At 37.7% G+C, this 18,279-nt stretch overlaps 1 protein-coding gene across 4 annotated transcripts in view; it reads right to left on the bottom strand.

Annotated features, from left to right (window-relative positions):
* The window catches only part of LOC135206939 (serine/threonine-protein kinase SIK2-like), a 113,165-nt gene that overhangs the window by 32,616 nt on the left and 62,270 nt on the right, over window positions 1–18,279 (bottom strand). For all 4 annotated transcript variants that reach the window (XM_064238449.1, XM_064238451.1, XM_064238450.1 and 1 more), the window contains one exon: window positions 17,095–17,210. In XM_064238449.1, coding sequence (XP_064094519.1) covers window positions 17,095–17,210 — 116 coding nt within the window. The remainder of the gene's footprint in view (window positions 1–17,094; window positions 17,211–18,279) is intronic.

Raw genomic sequence — 18,279 nt, 5'->3', positions numbered from 1 at the left:
CATTTCAAAAAAATTTCACAGATTATTCATTTCAACAGTCTTCCACTTTTAATTCTAATAAATGCGCCGAATATACAAGTTTGTTTTTTCTTAAGAATTTCTTCAAAAGCCTCTGTAGGCATAAGATATTTTTGCATTTTCTTCTATCACCACAAACTGTAAGGCAATCTACTTACCGTAGAACACTTTACAAACCTTTCTATTTCTGCTACTATCCCCCAGACCATCCAAGATTGGAAGATGAAAAATATACCAGAAGATGCATTAGCAATTCTCTGGTAGACATTAGAGGTGCCTCACACTGAGGGACCTGGGGCAACCAGAACGAGCTGTAAGGTCTGTAAGGTCTGTAAGGCATATCATTCGCTACATCAGTACCTTATATTCAAATTGCATAGCTTGCGGTTGCTATCATTCACTAAATCCCTCCTTCGGCCTCTGCTGTCATCTCCACCACATTCGCTCAACACTGTATCATCTACAATTATTGGTCACTGCTAATTTCCTTCTCACTCTCTCACGCCCTAATCTTCCGCTTCACAACTTATCGTCAGTAGTTAAACAAGCACCAGAACAAACCAAGAAACTTATCTATCAGTGTTTATCATCAGAATAGTAACTCTTACGCAAGGTTCATTTTCAAAATAAAATTTGGCCACCACTGAAAGACTATTACCCACATGGCACTTTCACATTTTTCCATACAATACATTTTCCCCTGGTTAGGGGATAGTAGCAGAAATAGAAAGGTTTGTAAAAAGTGTTCTACGATAAGTAGAATGGCCTGACAGTTTGTGGTGATAGAAGAAAACGCAAAAATATCTTATGCCTATAGAGGCTATTGGCGAAATTCTTAAGAAAAAACAAACTTGTATGTTCGGCGCATTTACTAGATTAGAAAGTGGAAGACTGTTGAAATGAATAATCTATGAAATATTTTTGAAATGTGAAGTGGAAAGGGTGAGAAAGGAAGAACACCTGTCATATATACAATTGCAGAATAAGGACTACAATTTGGAATTTAGAATATAGACGATAAAATCATTGTCGAAACAATCAGGACTCAACGTCACAATCTCCACAGAGTGCTAAGGTTATGAGGTATGCAACAAGAGGCAACGTCACATCACTCCATGAAGTACCTTATAAGAGCACCGCCTGAAGGTATTTTCGTCGAAATTCAAAAGAAAGATGACAATTATCCCTAAGGCCGATGCTCGTGTTTTCAGTTTTATTAAAGTAAATTACCCTTTTTTCAGATGAAAAAAACGGGGTAGGGAAAACAACCCACTATGTACCACTCGTCAGCAATAAAAAAAAATAATAAAATGAGATGCAAATAAATGCAGGGGTATCTCAGTTTGAGTGGCGCGCGGTAAGGACTCATCATTTTGGCTGACACTCGATTGTACAATCTTCTAATAGTACCTGAAGGAATGCAAAACCGGATGCAAACCACATGGCTGGGCAAGTGGCAGCTTCATCAAGTCAAGTAGGTCTCAAGAGCTCTGGTAATACTGAAGAGGCTCTAGTTACCATCTAGTTGGTGTTCGGCTGCACCAATAAAAAAGACCAGTTGACAATCATTACGATTTTGGGGGTCTTGTGTATCCAAATACGCAAATAAAATTGTTAAGTCAGCCATGTTTTTCTCTGTGCTTATTTTTTCCTTTTTTTAAGATTTATAGGCCAATAGGATACCTGAACGAATGTCCTTGTCTAGTCACGGCCCGGGAAGGGGAGGAGAGGGGAGGGGGAGGGAGGGGTGATGGTAAGGTAGGGGCGTAGGGAAGGGGAAGACTGCGCTTCGTATTTGTCGCCAACAGATGATATTTTCCCAATGTCAACGGAAAATTTCACATGATTCTTCCATGTTTAAATTGGCTTACCTCTGGAATCAGTTTTTGGAGCAAAACAATGGCTTATATACTCAAAACTTCTTACGTGAACATTGCAGCTCAACTGTTGCCACGAAGTTGAAGGGTCTGCACCTGGCGACAATCGTATCTGAGCCTTTGGTTTTCATTTGCCGCCTTCATTTTCATTTTTCGACCGTTGATGATGTTTTAGGTAAACATGAATTATTCTCGTGCGCTAGAAAACGCATATCAAGATTAGCAGTAAATTACATATCCTGATGTTCACAGTGTATATTAACATTGTGTGTACAAGTGCATATGCAAATGTATCAATTTGCAATGACATACAAACAATTTCCTCGGGCAGGCATAGATAATTCACCACCCAAATACTTTATCTACTTCAATTTCACAATGTAGAGGGAAAACCTTGGTCATGAGTCAAAACCTGATATTTTGCAATTTACAAAATGAATTTCCAATATTAGCGCAAGGAACAAATGAATTCTACGACGCAACGAATACCTGTCCTCACCGAAGCAGATACTCTCCTGTCAGAACCTACACCATAAATTTCCTCCAAGAAGTTTGGGGACATTTCGAAGTGATTGTTGTCTGTCCAGAGAACTGAGCCATGGATTTCAAAAGCCACCCCACAGAATCAGACATTCCCCCTCTCCCTCGTAACCCTTCCCCACTTCCGTATGTCTCCCATCTTGTAACTCATCTCTTCGTGTCCAACGCCCCATACAGCTCGCATGGCATTTTAGGGGCTTCGGCGCCTCTTCCACATACACTCGGCGGCGTTTTCTCCTTTCCATCAAGAACGGATAAACCATTACGTGTGTGTGTGTGTGGAGAGAGAGAGAGGAAAAAAAGGAGAGAGGAGAGAGGAGAGAGAGAGAGAGAGAGAGAGAGAGAGAGAGAGAGAGATGTAGCTGATAACATGCGTCACTTTTCTTTAACTAAGTATACCCGCAATCACCTTTTTTTATGGACAAAATATTTTATAATGTACGTACTGATGAATTGTGTTATTGTTATAGATTGGAAACCACTGTTTTGTGCAGACCAAATATAAATATTGTATTACAACAGATGTGATGCTTTGTCAATATAATGAATAATAATATAATAATAATAATAATAATAATAATCATAATAATAATACATAATAATAATAATAATAATAATAATATATGATGCCTTGGAAGGCGACAACATATTCTTAGGCTGAGTACAGAAACACGAACGAATGCTTCGCTTCTTATCATTTCCCGAAACAACAAAAATTTCATTTTATATTTCGAAAAGCTGCCTCCTCCGCATTCAGGACTTGGAACGAAAGAATTCACGTTTGTTAAACATGTCAATGGAAATGATCTGGAAGATATTCAATTTTCTGACATCACGTTAATACAGCAGCAGTAAGGTTACATTGTATTGAGTACTATGACTAAAAAAATGAGATTTCCCAGTTAAAAAAGACTATATATATATATATGTATATATATATATATATATATATATATATATATATATATATATATATATGGGCAAAAGTGATATATATATATATATATATATATATATATATATTATATATATATATATAATTATATGTATATGGGCAAAAGTGAATTTTTAGATAGGTGAATTTTTATACATACATACATACAACATACCTACATACATACATACATACATCATACATACATACATACAATTACATACCATACATACAATATATATATTTATAATTAACACATTAATTATTACATATCGAGTATCATATGGGCAAAGGTGAGTATATATATATATGTATAATTAATATAATATAATATTAACTATATATTTATACATTTATATATCATATTATATGTAATTATATGTATATGGGCAAAAGTGAAATATATATTACATACATACAGTGATTTTTTATATCTGGACATACTACATACATACATATATATATAATATATTTATATGTCACACATTTAATATAATACATACGATAGTATATATGGGCAAAGGTTGAACTAGAATATATAATAATAATAATAATATAAATATATATATTTATACATATTTTATTATAATAGATATATATATATATATATATATATATAGAGCGAGAGACGAGAGAGAGAGAGAGCGAGAGAGAAGAGAGAGAGAGAGAGAGAGAAATGTAATCAATGTCCACAGGTATTATTGGTCGTCACCCAATGGTTACTCTCCCGGCACCCAGACACCCACTCCCCCTTCCCCAACTCACATGGACCCCATCCCCATTTAGCGTGTGGTGTCTTCTGACGTCATCAAAAATTCTGATGACGTCATGGCTCCTTCCGTGCAGGGCCCCAGCGAGGCACCACACGCGAGACTCGGCAGAGAGAGAGAGAGAGAGAGAGAGAGAGAGAGAGAGAGAGAGAGCAAAAATCAGTGTTGGCAACACTGCTCTATCTTCGTCTTGTGACCTCAGAGAAATCCAATTGGAGACGATCGATATTAGCGTCATGACATAGTGGCCTCTCTCTCCACTTATTCTATTGGTGGAGAATAGTTCGGCAGTCTACTGACGTCATCAAAAGACATACTCTGCTCTCGACTTCCCTTCTAACAACGCAAGGAAAATGGGGAGAAATAAATAAAAAAAATCCCGTAAGAAAAATGGAACGAGAAGAAGGATAGAAAGAAAAAAAATACACTTCTGAAAACAAGCAATATTAACGACAAACCGAGACCTTAGATGTTATCATGTGGTGTTCGGGAGTATTTTTGGCGACACATCCTCCGTATGAAGACCGAGGCTTTCGTCATCGGAGTCAAATTTATTTTCGCAGCTCCTAGACTATAAAGGGCTCAGTAGCGGCGAAGAAAACCAAAGGCAAAATCGCAATCAAGGAACAGACAAAGGCGAATCGATGAGTTCAGGGAAATTCGAGTTATATCAAAGACGCGAGAGAAAGAACGGCGTCACAGAAGTTCCACAAGTTTACAGGCAACGTGCGATGACGTCATAAAAGCGCGAGCTCGACCTATATCAACAGCGAAACCTACCCTTAACTGATAAGGGACACACGAAAGCCGTGAATTTTAAAAGATCTGAGGCGATTACCTTATTTCAGCAATCGGTTCTTACTCGAAGGAATTGGGAAAAGAGACAACACACAGGAAAATATCAATGACTTCATATATTTGTGAACAGCAGTGGAGGGATAAGCAATTTGAATGGCGTTACGCCATCATTCCTGCATTTAAAAACCAGAATAATAAAGTAAAAAGTGCTTATACAATCTTTAATTCGATTGATTCACGGGATTATTTAAAAATTGCGGCGCATCCTCGAAGAGAAATTCAAGTTTAGAAAGACATACACCTCCTTGTAAATATTTATCGGCCATATGAGACAGAAACTTCCATTCCAAAAAGCCCCTCTTATGAGTGATTTTTGCTTTTCCTTTTAGTCAGATTTAATCATATATATTTTTTATTTTCTCCGACAACTGTGAGTTACTGATTGCTGAAAACTGATACTAACATCCATATATATATATATATATATATATATATATATATATATATATATATATATATATATATATATATAGTCCCACAAGCACAGGGTTCAATATGTAAGACAGCTATATCCACTGCTTGAGCTGCCAAATTTATCTTAACTTTCTCTGAAATCAACCACAGTAAACGAGAAGTTTTTTTTTTTCCATGGAATAGATATTTAAGTTAGAAATATATGTTGCAAACCACACACGCGCAAAACAGTATTTTCCCTCTGCAAGTAGCAAACAAATAAACGCTTACGAGAATCAGAAGCCATACAGAAGGAAAACGTAGGCCTAAGTATTAAAAAAACCATCCTGTTCCCGGCACAAGTTCTTTTTCAATGTAAGCGAACGGTTTTCACAGCTATGTTTAAAAGGCAATGTTGCAGAGAATATCCTGTAAGTAATAGCAGTCCTTTAAATATTTTGAGTAAACCACGTGAGAAAACAAGTATGAAAACCAACAGACGGAAGGGAAGAGAAAACTCCTCTGATCCGAGACAGAATACAACAGCTTTCGACTTCCCTGTCCGATAACGACGATAAAAATGCGATGAAGGCAGTCATGGCAGCTATGCCTATACAAGTTAATCCATTTGCATCACAACACCTTTACCCCTATACGTCAAAATAACAAAGTCCATTACTAACCAACGAATGGAGATTGATTTAGAGTTCATTAACAGTTAAACCTATAAACTCCAGTATCAGGAATACTGCACGTGGCGCCGACACGAATAAATACAAAATAAACAGAGACGCTCTCGAAATAATATGTAACAATACGCCGACACTTTTCGCAACAACCTCAGATCATCCCACTGCCTTCCAAATGAATGGATGTAAGGCAATCATTACAAAGCACGACGAAAAAGCAACATCTGTGTTAGCCAGCATAAATGCAATGAATTGCATATTGTTACCAGTGATCCACAAAAGCAACGAAACAAAAAAGCAATTAGATCTACCATTTATTTCGGTTATCTTATTGCACAGCAATGGGTAAATAATAGCAATAGGTAAATAATAGCTCCCGAGACTGGGGAAATATTCAATTTTCTACACCACAATTTACCAGACAATGTACATTACTTCCTGCATTAGCTGAGAGAGAGAGAGAGAGAGAGAGAGAGAGAGAGAGAGAGAGAGAGAGAGAGAGAGAGAGAGAGAGAGAGAGAGAGGTTAGGAATAACCCAAAGCGAAAAGAGGAAGGAAAAGCGAACCGCCACTGAAAAACGTTTTAGGGTCGCGAAGGGAGACAGTGAGACAGTACACGAGCCACTGACGTCATTCAGGCAGCCGAAGCAATTCGTGTAAGACGAGGACACCCAGAATGCATTATGGGGGAAGAGGGACTGACTGGAGGCGGCAGCAGCAGCAGCAGCAGCAGCAGCTCGCCGGCGGCGCACGGGTATGTTCGCTCACGTGACCGATACTGCGTCCGTCCGCGAAGTCGTGTGCATCGGGGGGCTAAGGCTAAGGACGCTCAATAAGTCGAAAGCACTTTCCTCACTCTATTCCTTTGCCATAAGATGTGACAACTAAAGCAGCAGAGTCGAGATGGGAGTGTCGTAGGCAATAGCAGTACCAATAGAAACTAACAGTATGAACATGTAGAAATACTTTAAAAAACTACGAACAATCAAATATTTACAAAGTTCAAGGACAAAAAACATGAAGCCAAAATCAATTGCAGGATTCAATGACGACAATAACATCAACAAATCAATATTTTACTATTATTGTGGTCAAATGTACATGGGAACACGCTGGACGTGAGGAGAGGTTGAAGCAGAATGTAAAAAATAACTGCATCAGGAATGATGATCACGTGAATTGAGAAGGTCGTCCACGAAAGGAAGACGGGACACAATGTCTCGTGGTACGTCATCACATGACAACACTGAACTTTAAAGAATATAATTTCTAAAAGTTTGGCTTCGCATAACTAGAACGACAGCGATAAATCTTCATCCACAGATGTTCATCTAGAGACGTGCGCGCGCGCGGACACAAACATAATATATATATATATATATATATATATATATATATATATATATATATATATATATATATATATATATATATATATATATATATATATATATATAGTGTGTGTGTGATTACACCTTTTACACCAAGGAGAGATGGTTCGAGAGAAAAAACAACACACTATACTCTGTTTTTTTCCATCTGTCCACCCGCCTGTGGTGTTTGCGTATGGTAACACTGCGTCCCGGGCTTTAGATAGTTACACTATGTGTAAGTTTTAGGTAAATAAAAGGATATCTGGGTGTACATTTGCAACTGAAAAGTGTTTTAATAATTTACTGTGCGAATTACACCGCTAATATTCGAAATAGGATATTGTTATTGATGAATGTAAGCTGAACGTAACTATCTAAAGCCCGGGACGCAGTGTTACCATACGCAAACACTCTGTCGTCTTTCCTCTTACCTCCACTTTCTAGGTCTTCTCCTCTTCCTCCTCCCTCTTAACTTCAGCGATTTATAGACCCTTCTCACTGGCCCACTGTCCTGTATTCTCTCCACAAGACCAAACCATCCAAAACCACATTTTTGTGATGGTCTACAACTACTGTGCAATTTCTAAGGAATAATGAAACCCTCAAAGACCTTCTTCCAAGAAAAATTCCCAGTGAAAGATGATGCTCTAGTACATACACATCAACAGTGCATTTGCTGTCTAGGCAAGTCCCTTACGACGCTCCTGATTGGCTATTTATAAGCCAATCACAGGGATGGAAGTTCTCAGTCTCTCTCGAGAGTTCACATAGGCAGGGTGTACTATGTTCTACCTCCCCTGAGGGGTACTTTTGAAAGACGTATCCCTCAGGAAAGGTGGAACATAGATGCTACCCATGTGAACTCTCGAGAGAGACTGAGAGTTCCCAGCCCCGTGATTGGCTTATCAACAGCCAATCAGGAGCGTCGTAAGGGACTGGCCTAGACATTAAATGCACGGTTGATGTGTATCTGCTACAGCTACAGGAGCCATCCCTAACCACCTCTTCTCCTCCTTGCCAAGATTATCATAAACTGCTACTATTTAGCATAAGAATTCACGCCACTTCGTTTTTCAGTGACTGGTGGGTTGCCGCCATTTAAAACTGAGTTCGCTGACACTAGACGCACTTGCTTCCTGGTCGGAAACTCACCAAGTTTTGTGCGAGTGTGTTCTTTGATACGAAATGTATTTTCAGATTTTGTCCGAAAGACCTGTTTCCAACGATTTATAAATGCCGATGCTTTTCATTGGGGTTTTCTTTCTTTTCAATGATCATTTTTATTCACGTTATCATTTCATTTTGAGCTAGGTATTCTGAGAATTTTTACATTCCTGCAGTGCAAAATTACTGAATGAAGGAACATTTGAAACATGCGCAAACTCAGCCTGTTTCAAATCAGACGCAGTGGGTCCACAGCCTTTGTACGTGTATGTAGGGCTAAGTTACCAGCCAGCAGCCATTTGAATGGAATAGTACATAATACTCCATCTGGTAAAGGTCTTCTCCTTATCTAAAAAAAAAAAAATTAAGTTAAAAGACAGTTAAAAATAACTGTCACGAAATAGAAAGAGGATCAGCGCGAAGACCCCATCCTCGGATGTTAACAAAGCTTATGTAATATGTTCTCCGAGTTCGCTGGGCATAAACGCTTACTAATCAAATTTCTCTTAATCGAAATAAGTTTATTTCTTCATAAAAAACGAGACACTTTCTGTCCCATACGTCACTACCAGCAGTGCGTGAAGTTTTCTATGTGTTACTAGGCAAAGTCAAGAGGCTTCTAACTAGGATTATGCAAATTTTGCATTCGGCTCTACCTTTCATAAAAATCAACTAACATTTAGTTTTTGCCATAAAAAACAAAAGCAATCACAGAGACTCCTGATGTGGTTTTAAAACTCTATAAGATCGCTGATTTTACTTTAAGAACACTCAAATAATGATCTTCCAATTGGCATCATCGGATGTACCCAACGGTGAACCTGCTTCATTCAAGCTTCCATGATTGAAGTCTGGGGAGAATTTGGGTACATTTGCCCCTCGAGTGAGCTGCCATTGACTGCGCAGTCATTGAAGGAAGTGGTAACTCTCTTTTTAAGTGAAACTACCACCTCTGAAAGACTACATAAGGTATATTTCACACATGACACCTCTCGTAAAGGTGATCCGTATAAAATGGCATTACATGGCAAAAAGGCAAGTGAGTTTGCTTCTCAGAGCAATTTGATCAATATTCCACAAAAACGAAAATAACAATCATATTTTACAAGACAACTTGCACAACAAAGGACATATACAAGTATGTTTTGTCACAAGACTGTTTCATACAAATTCTTTTGTTGAACTCTTGCCCCCTGTGCGCTGAAGACTTTTCATAAACCTACCAATCTCTATCTCTTTCAAATGGCTTAGATGTTTAACAACCCACTCTAAACCTTTCAAAGACAAAGGGTAACAGGAGTTGGTGGCATATCAAGTTTCCCATTTCAAACTTGAATATAATCCAGCGATTTCGGAAAGACTGGAAAATATTTAGACGTGTCCTTCTCTTAGTCATCTCATGTATAGTATATACCCGTGACTCAAATGGTCATCCGAAATTGGCCGCCATCTACCAAAAAGAAACGATCAGTTCGATCCGAATTAGATAACAAGATTCCGGCGCCTCCGCTTTCCCAGCTCACTATATCTACCCTCCTCCCTCTTTCCCCAAACTCCCCTCCTCCTCCTCCTCCTCCTCCTCCGTCCCCAAACAACACAACCTACTCCAACCCCTCTTCTCTTCTCTTTCTCGCTCCCCCAGCGCTCTCTTGATTCCCGATGACGTCATAGGAAGCTCGTTACCTGAGAGGTCAAACCTTGGGGATTTGGCCGTAAGGTGATTGGTTGTCTATGGGAGTCTAGACCGATCAGTAGCTGAGACATGAAGTCACCGAATGGAGAGAGAGAGAGAGAGAGAGAGAGAGAGAGAGAGAGAGAGAGAATGGATGAACTTGTTTTGTTTACGTCAAGCACAAGAAAACCACGCACGCACACACAGAAAAGAAAGAAAGGGTCCTAAGTAATGTTGCAAGTTGCCAACGCATCGAAGAGGTTCATGTTTGTAACATGACGTTAAAATCGAAAATGCCGTTACGCTACAGTTTCAGGCGTACGAGTTAGTCTCTCGAAGATTTTCTCGTATAATTCAGAGCACAAGAAATAGATACAACATAAAGAAAAGACATGATAATGCAGAAACCGTAGCTTAGTACAAAGAACAGTTACCATAAACTTTCCTTGACATACGACTCAGAACGAAGTTTAGAATACAAGTTCATCTAAGCCTACTTGTCTGTCGTTTATCTTTCTTACGTTACGAAATGAAAACATATTTTGAACGGAGTTCCAAGCGAGACCTCTTAAATACGCACACGCACAAATATGAAAGAAATCATGATGTCCGGTAGCGGGAAACGAACCAGCGACATCATCATCACGACGAGGTCATCTTGCCGACCTGACCACGAGAAGGGTAAGAGTCTAGTCTCTCTCATACATACATATACATACATATATATATATATATATATATATATATATATATATATATATATATATGTGTGTGTGTGTGTGTGTGTGTGTGTGATTTCTTTTACATTTCTTTGAAGTTGGATCTCGAGCCTTTGTGATGACAAGCTTATCGAAAAAAAGTGCAAAGAATTTGAGAAGTCCAGAAGGCATTGCGGCTATTACATTTACGTAAGTTTTCTTTCAAACATGATACTTCACGCAGAGAGCACTATCATATTAATACTATATATGTCATATCTATTAAAGAAGGGTCACTATGTTTTGAATTTTCATATAAGGAATTCTTCATAATTAGGAAAGTTTTCTACCACTGTCCATGTGGGGACTATAGTCTTATGGAATGACCTTTCTATAAATGAAGCGTATTTTTGTGAGTGCCTGTGTCCAAAAACAAAATGATGATAAAAATTAAATTTTCCTTCAATTCAACTTTTCCCGTTTCTTTTAAATCAACAAGACACTTAAAAAATAAATAAATAAATAAATAAAATCTAAGAATGTGCGCATAGTAAAACCGAGATTTGAAACAAAATTTTTTTTCATACATTTCACAGTGAAAATAGTGAAAATACTTCTGCTATAATGTAACCAATGAAAATTTTACTTTAATTTTTGCTTGCATAAATCTGACCGAAATCTAAACGCGGAAATATATTGCCGAAAGAGCCACCAGTTAGGTGTAAAATGATCTAGCAAAGAAACAGTATAAAAAAAAAGAAAGTTTCATAATGAACCGGTAAAAAAAAATAGAAGACGAAACGGAACGACACGACCCAGGTGCCAGCGATCACACCGACCTAAATAGCGTATCGAATATCGAAAGGTCTCGGATTCCTCCACATCGCAAATAACTTCATACTCATACATTTCACAACCAACTGATGCCAACTTCGGTTACAGTCTCAGAAGAGAAAAGATGAGGGGGGGGGGGGGGGATGAATCATTAACACTTTGGCGAAAGTTAGTAAATAAGAGAATTCATGAACACTTCGTCCACAGCTAGTAAAGAAGACAAGAAATCATGTGGGAGAAGGAATTATTAACGCTTCTACGAAAGTTAGTAAATAATTAGAGAACAGGAGTGGGAAAATTAATCATTAACACTTTGACGGTAATTCGTAAAGAGACAGAGAAAAGACGGGGAAAAAAATGAAGATTAAGAGAAAGATGAGGGGGGAGAATTGATCATAACCACTTTGGTAAAAGCTACAAATAATAATAACCACTTTGGTAAAAGCTACAAATAATAGACAAAAAATGTTGGGAAATGAATCATTAACACTAACAGATATCAATAAAATAGTAAACTATAATATTACGAACACAGCAATATTCTGCCGACTGAATATTCTATGACAGAAAAATCTTGAACTAAAGCTGAAAGTAAGCAACATGTGGTTGACAATGATTGGCCAGTTCCAATCAGACATTACACGACGATATCTATGAAATAATCTATCAGGAATATCTAGGACTAGGTTAACAACAAGTCTCTGATCGAATACGACAAAGTATAGATCATTTTGGTTTAATTTTAACGAGAAAACATTTTCTTCTTCTCAAGTTACAAAGAAGGACGAAATGATTCCGATTTCACTTTCAGCTTTTGCGTTTCCTTTATGGAGAAAACAACCTAAAACTTATGGGAAAATTCAGTAAAAATCATAAATAGAATCGTAAATAAGCAAAAACTAAAGCAAACGCAACTAAAGTAACAGAAAAGGATCTAATGAGAAAAAAAAAAAACAGTCGACACAAAAGTGCTCCAGTAAGCGATAGGCCTACGAAAGGCCTAGAAACATGGCTGACCTGACATTTTCATGATGTGTCTTCCGCGCACTTTAATGGAGTTATTGTCTCAAATGTCAAGACTGACGATCTTACACGAATTTCTATTAAGGAAACTATTAGAACATGTTACTGTCACATATAATCTACACTCAATCTATTATTGTACTTTAAAGGTACAGACTTCATTTCTGCTACTGAAGACATAAGTATATAGTATATATATATAAAAATTTCTTTTTATAAAAAAATGCATAGTAATATCCGTTAAGGAAAATAAAATCAACTTCATTTACTGAAAACCAAAAATTACCATTCATTACCAAAAATTAATTTCAGTTACTGAAAATCTCAAGATGATTTGGTACGAAAATCTAAGTTTAACTTCAGATAAGGAAAATGTAAAGTTAAAATTGGAAAACGAAACTGCTTAAAAAAAATCGAGGTTAAAAAGATTACATTTCCATCGCGACCTGAGAGTCACCGAACGAATCCTGATAAGAAAAGGTCCGCGACTGATAAGACGACAGATAACGACTCTCACTCACAGTGGGCGTTGCCATATTTTAATCTTATTCAGGTAAAGGCAAATATTTAGGTCCGCGTTTCAGTTTATTTTTACACCAGCGGATCAATGGACGTTGAAATGTCCCGCTGAATAATCGATATGACTGCTAAGAGTACCACAGTGATGGCACAAAAACAATGTGGCTGGCGAGGCGTAGCTGTCTTTAGGGCAGGTTTGTTTGTAAAAGGTGTTTTCACGTTGCATGGAGCCAGTGGTTATTCAGCAAGGACCAACGGCTTGACGTGACTTCCGAACCACGTCGAGAGTGAACTTCTATCACCAGAAATACACATCTCTAACCCCTCGGTGGAATGCCCGAGAATCGAACTCGCGGCCACTGAGGTGGCAGGTCAAGACCATACCGATGACACCACCGAGGCGCTTTAGGGAAGGTTTACGAGCACAAACCAAAGACGAGAGAGGGGATAATGAGAGGGAAGCACGAACGGGGAATTACGGCACTCGTTTTTTTTTCTTTGTGGAACTTTATTGTGGGTGAATTATTAGTTTCTAGTCTTCTCAGGCTGACAGAAGAAAGCCAGTGGCAGAGCAGAGTGACGTCGAGTGGGCGGCCAGAGAGAAAATGAAACAATGGGATAAGTCAAAAGGACGCCCTTCTATATCACCTTTACGTGAAAGTATTTCATATTTATATAATCATATCTACTTGAGAGTTCATTCACGAACCATGTGCCCATAAATTATGGCCTTTTATGTATAGTTTAATTTTGAAGTATTCACTGATGGTATTTTTGCCACCGTCTATGTTTCATATGATAGTCAGCTTTATATAAAAAAAATTCATTTACATTTTGAAAGGTGATTTTCATGTGCTCATAATACGCAATCATACACACACACATATTTGTGGGCGCGCGTATGTGTGTGGCAGTGATAGTGCAAGACACTATGTATATAATATATATAAATACATTCCCATTTTCTTCAGAGTAATACGTCAGGTGCGACAGGAAAATACAGGCAGACCATAACTGTTCGTCTTTTCAACACTTAATCGAGCCACATCTTAGCGAGACGGAATTACCTTAGTTAAATGCTGATGGCGTCACTTGGCACCTCGTACTCTTGTCGATGACGTAAGCAACCACGTTTTCTATTATTTTTACAAGAGTGACTAGATCAATCCAACTACCCCAGATTATGTTCACCGCCCTAATTCACCCAATGCCTTCCCCAGTATCAAGCGTCGTCCTATTTTCTTCGAAGTTATTATAGGAGGTTCGTTAAGGCCAATGCAATATTCTTAGAAAACCATTGATCTATATATATCTATCTACTTTATATATGATTTATATATATATACATATATAATATATATACACACACATATATATTATATATATATATATATTTACTGGGTGTTTTAAGTTTCGAAAGGCTGAATATGACCTAAATTAAGTTACTGTAACCTTCATCTAACTTTCTTAGCGATGATGTCGGTACAAGTTACGCTAAAACCGGAAAGATTGAAAGATTAAGCAAACTGCATATGATTAAATTCAGTGTTGCTCAGAAACCGAAGGCCTACTTCTCTTTTAGCATTCAAGGAGTCTAAACAGGATGTTAGACAGAAGATACAGAAAGGGAGATTAAGAGGAAATAACTGATCGGTAATTTTTCAAAACAAACTACGACTAGGCTCATGCAACAGACGCGCGCAGATCAGGGTGTATATCTGGAGATAATCCGGCAGACTTGCAAGAAATCTCATAAGCATAAAAATGTTGGAAAGAAAACGTCCAAACAATTCTGGTTGGAAAGCTTGACACCTCCACTCGCTCTCCGTTGACGTCATAATAACGATTTCATCTCAATGGACCATGCCAATGGAGAGAGAGAGAGAGAGAGAGAGAGAGAGAGAGAGAGAGAGAGAGAGAGAGAGAGAGAGAGAGAGAGAGAGAGAGAGAGAGAGAGAGAGAGAGAGAGAGGCTGCAACAGTTACACGTACACGGCAACAAGGCTTCTAGCTGGTTACTTTGACACAAGTCACATATCCGATATTCTTTAACATAATGTATTTTTGGCATACCATATCGACGGCAATAATGGCCGCTTCCGTGAGTTCTTTTGCTTACGTGGTTGCGTGTGAAGCTCTCTCTCTCTCTCTCTCTCTCTCTCTCTCTCTCTCTCTAACATATGGTACATAAAAGCATTAATATATGGTTTCTCGTAACAAAAATACTGATCTGACTTCCAGTAGTTCCGCAAGATGCTTGGAATTCCGCTACACCAAAATAGCATTTCTCACAAGAATTCTCCTCTCTCTCTTTTGGACTTACTACATATTACACAACAGTATACGTGTATTCCGAGCTTGGCTTTCAAAAAAACTGCGTCGGGCTACTATCAGAAAATCCTTTGGGGTCTTTCTTTCTTAGTGAAGTCATTGATTATTGCCACCGACTATGGTTCTCATGTAGAGGACCACTAACTATTTTATACAAGACTAATGCCTATAACAAGCGGTGCTATGGATCACGATTTTTTTTTTTTTTTTTTTTTTTTTTTTGGCTGGATTCAGAATCCTAAAATCTGTTGTGTGTGTTGTGTGTGTGTGTGTGTGTGTGTGTGTGTGTGTGTGTGTGTGTGTGTCGAGACTGTCTTCCAACACCATGAATATTTCAATGCATGGTGCGTAATTGTTTTATCATTCTTTGAATTTTTTTTATTTAGAAAATGTTGCGGGGGACGTCAACTGAGTATTCGAAAGTAGGATCATGAGATAATAAAAGCTGGGAGTAGTGATAAGATCATTACTGATTTCTATATAAGATACTAGTGACTTTTACATAAAGGATTACATATAAAATAGTCCTGTATAGATTACAACTGCCCCTCACTATAGACATTAGACACATCTCCTGCAGACAAATTCCATATCGACCTGCGAAATGGATTTGCTTTGGGTATGAAGTCATTTCACATCCTGCTTTTTAGTGTCTTAGGCCTCAGTTTTTAGATCACTATTTATATATGAAAAAGACAAATTACGGCCTTGAAGAAGAAAAAAAGGGAAGTACAGCTTTATAGTAGAACTTAGAATATTTCAAGGATTTCACGACACTACAAGATTCAATTGGGCGAGTTAAAGGGATTATATACAAAGATCAGAGACAGGTTATTTCTGCCTCACAGATAAAAAGACTAATATGAGAGAACGCAACCCAATGAAACGGGACCTTCGTAACTTTGTCAATGGAAGCAGTTTTTGAGTAATCAGATAATTAACGGAAAACAAATATGCTGATTTTAATGTTAACAGAGTGTCTGAACTGTGCAGTCTTGGTACATTGTCTTTGTCAAGGTCTTTCTGTTTTCGTGGAAAGCAACTCTTCGCTACCTCGTTTGCAATCTCTCTCTCTCTCCCCCCAGTTCCTGACACTCCGGTTTCTAAGTCTATAGAGCTCCTTGTACACTCTTGAGACAGACACATTATCTACTACATGACGAAATTTCCAAAACCGTTATGAAGATAAGATAAAAAAAAATCTACAAATTTGATAAAAATGAGAATTACAATATCCACAAAATCAGAATCAGAACAACGCCGCTTCATCCCCCAATACGAGTTGAGAGCAGTTCCACGAGTTGGAAATACAAAGGGGGAACTGGACAAGCCAAGGAAAAATTGGGAAAAATTAGGGTACCTCTTTCATCAACCTCTTGGGGCTGAGTTTCATTCAACTTACCTTCAAATCCCGATGAACTATGTGTCGGTTGTGGCAGTATTCGACAGCGGACAAAATCTGCCAGAACTTCCGTCTTGCCATTGGTTCACTCATTCTACCGTACCTAGCTATATAATCTGAAGGAGACAGAAAAGAATTCGGAATGAGTGAATTTACATGAATGTAACCATTTCAATTTCTAATCACTCATTAATCTCTACAATAAAATGGTTTAAAAGCACTTTCAATCCATGACGAGTAAGTCATTTCCAAACCTGCACTTGAATTTAAATCATTTCGCGGTCAAACAAAAAGAGCATAAATGTCTATGAAACGCTATCCTATTTAAATGTTATGCAGTTCTACCGTAGAGTTTTACAAAACCACAACTTATTTACTCCAACGCAGGGTTTAAGAGTTCCATGAATTGGCGAATGTGTTTATTGTTCAGACTGAAATTCTTATAATAGATAAATCGTCAGGATGCACCACTCATTGTCTTCACGATTATCTGTGGCACTTAAATACGGAAATAAAAGTAAATTGCTGTCTGAAGATCTGGTACCACTGAAATCAAACAAAAATATAGATCTAGGATCTGACAACTGAATAAATAAAAACAAGAAGATATGATCCACGTAAGTTTTCCCAGGAACAGCTTAAATCAACCTGATACTATTTTTACGGAAAACCTAACAGATGACTTTAATTTGCGTTCACTATGATGAAACTAAATCCAAAGGAAAGTGAAAATGCTTATTGACAAATGTTTACTGACATTTCATTGTGTATGGCATTTCATTACGAATAGTGTACTGATCACATTTATTTCCCTCAAAGATAGATACATTTAACCGAGCGGCTTTCTAATTAACACAGAATCCGAGAAAATAATTAAATAGAGGGCCACAAGTTGGATTCGTGGATTCCTCAACCTACACTCGCCTTTACTAACTTTTTTTTTTTCTTTTTTTTTTTTTTTTTTTCCCCGAGCGTTCTTATATTTTAACCAACCAGAAACGTTTTACACGTCACCTCCAATCTTGTTCTCTTATTACACGACTTATGAATTTAAACAGTTTGGCCTCAGTGACCTCTCACCACCGGATTTTTAAATTACCATTCTCGTACCCAGTACACACAGATCTTTCATTTAATATAATGAACTACCAGTACTTCTAACTCTGCAGTTTTTATTCCATTGAG

This window comes from Macrobrachium nipponense, chromosome 31, assembly GCF_015104395.2.
Source record: "Macrobrachium nipponense isolate FS-2020 chromosome 31, ASM1510439v2, whole genome shotgun sequence".
In the NCBI taxonomy this organism is placed as follows: Eukaryota; Metazoa; Arthropoda; class Malacostraca; order Decapoda; family Palaemonidae; genus Macrobrachium; species Macrobrachium nipponense.
This window is presented reverse-complemented; position numbering and strand designations above follow the sequence as displayed.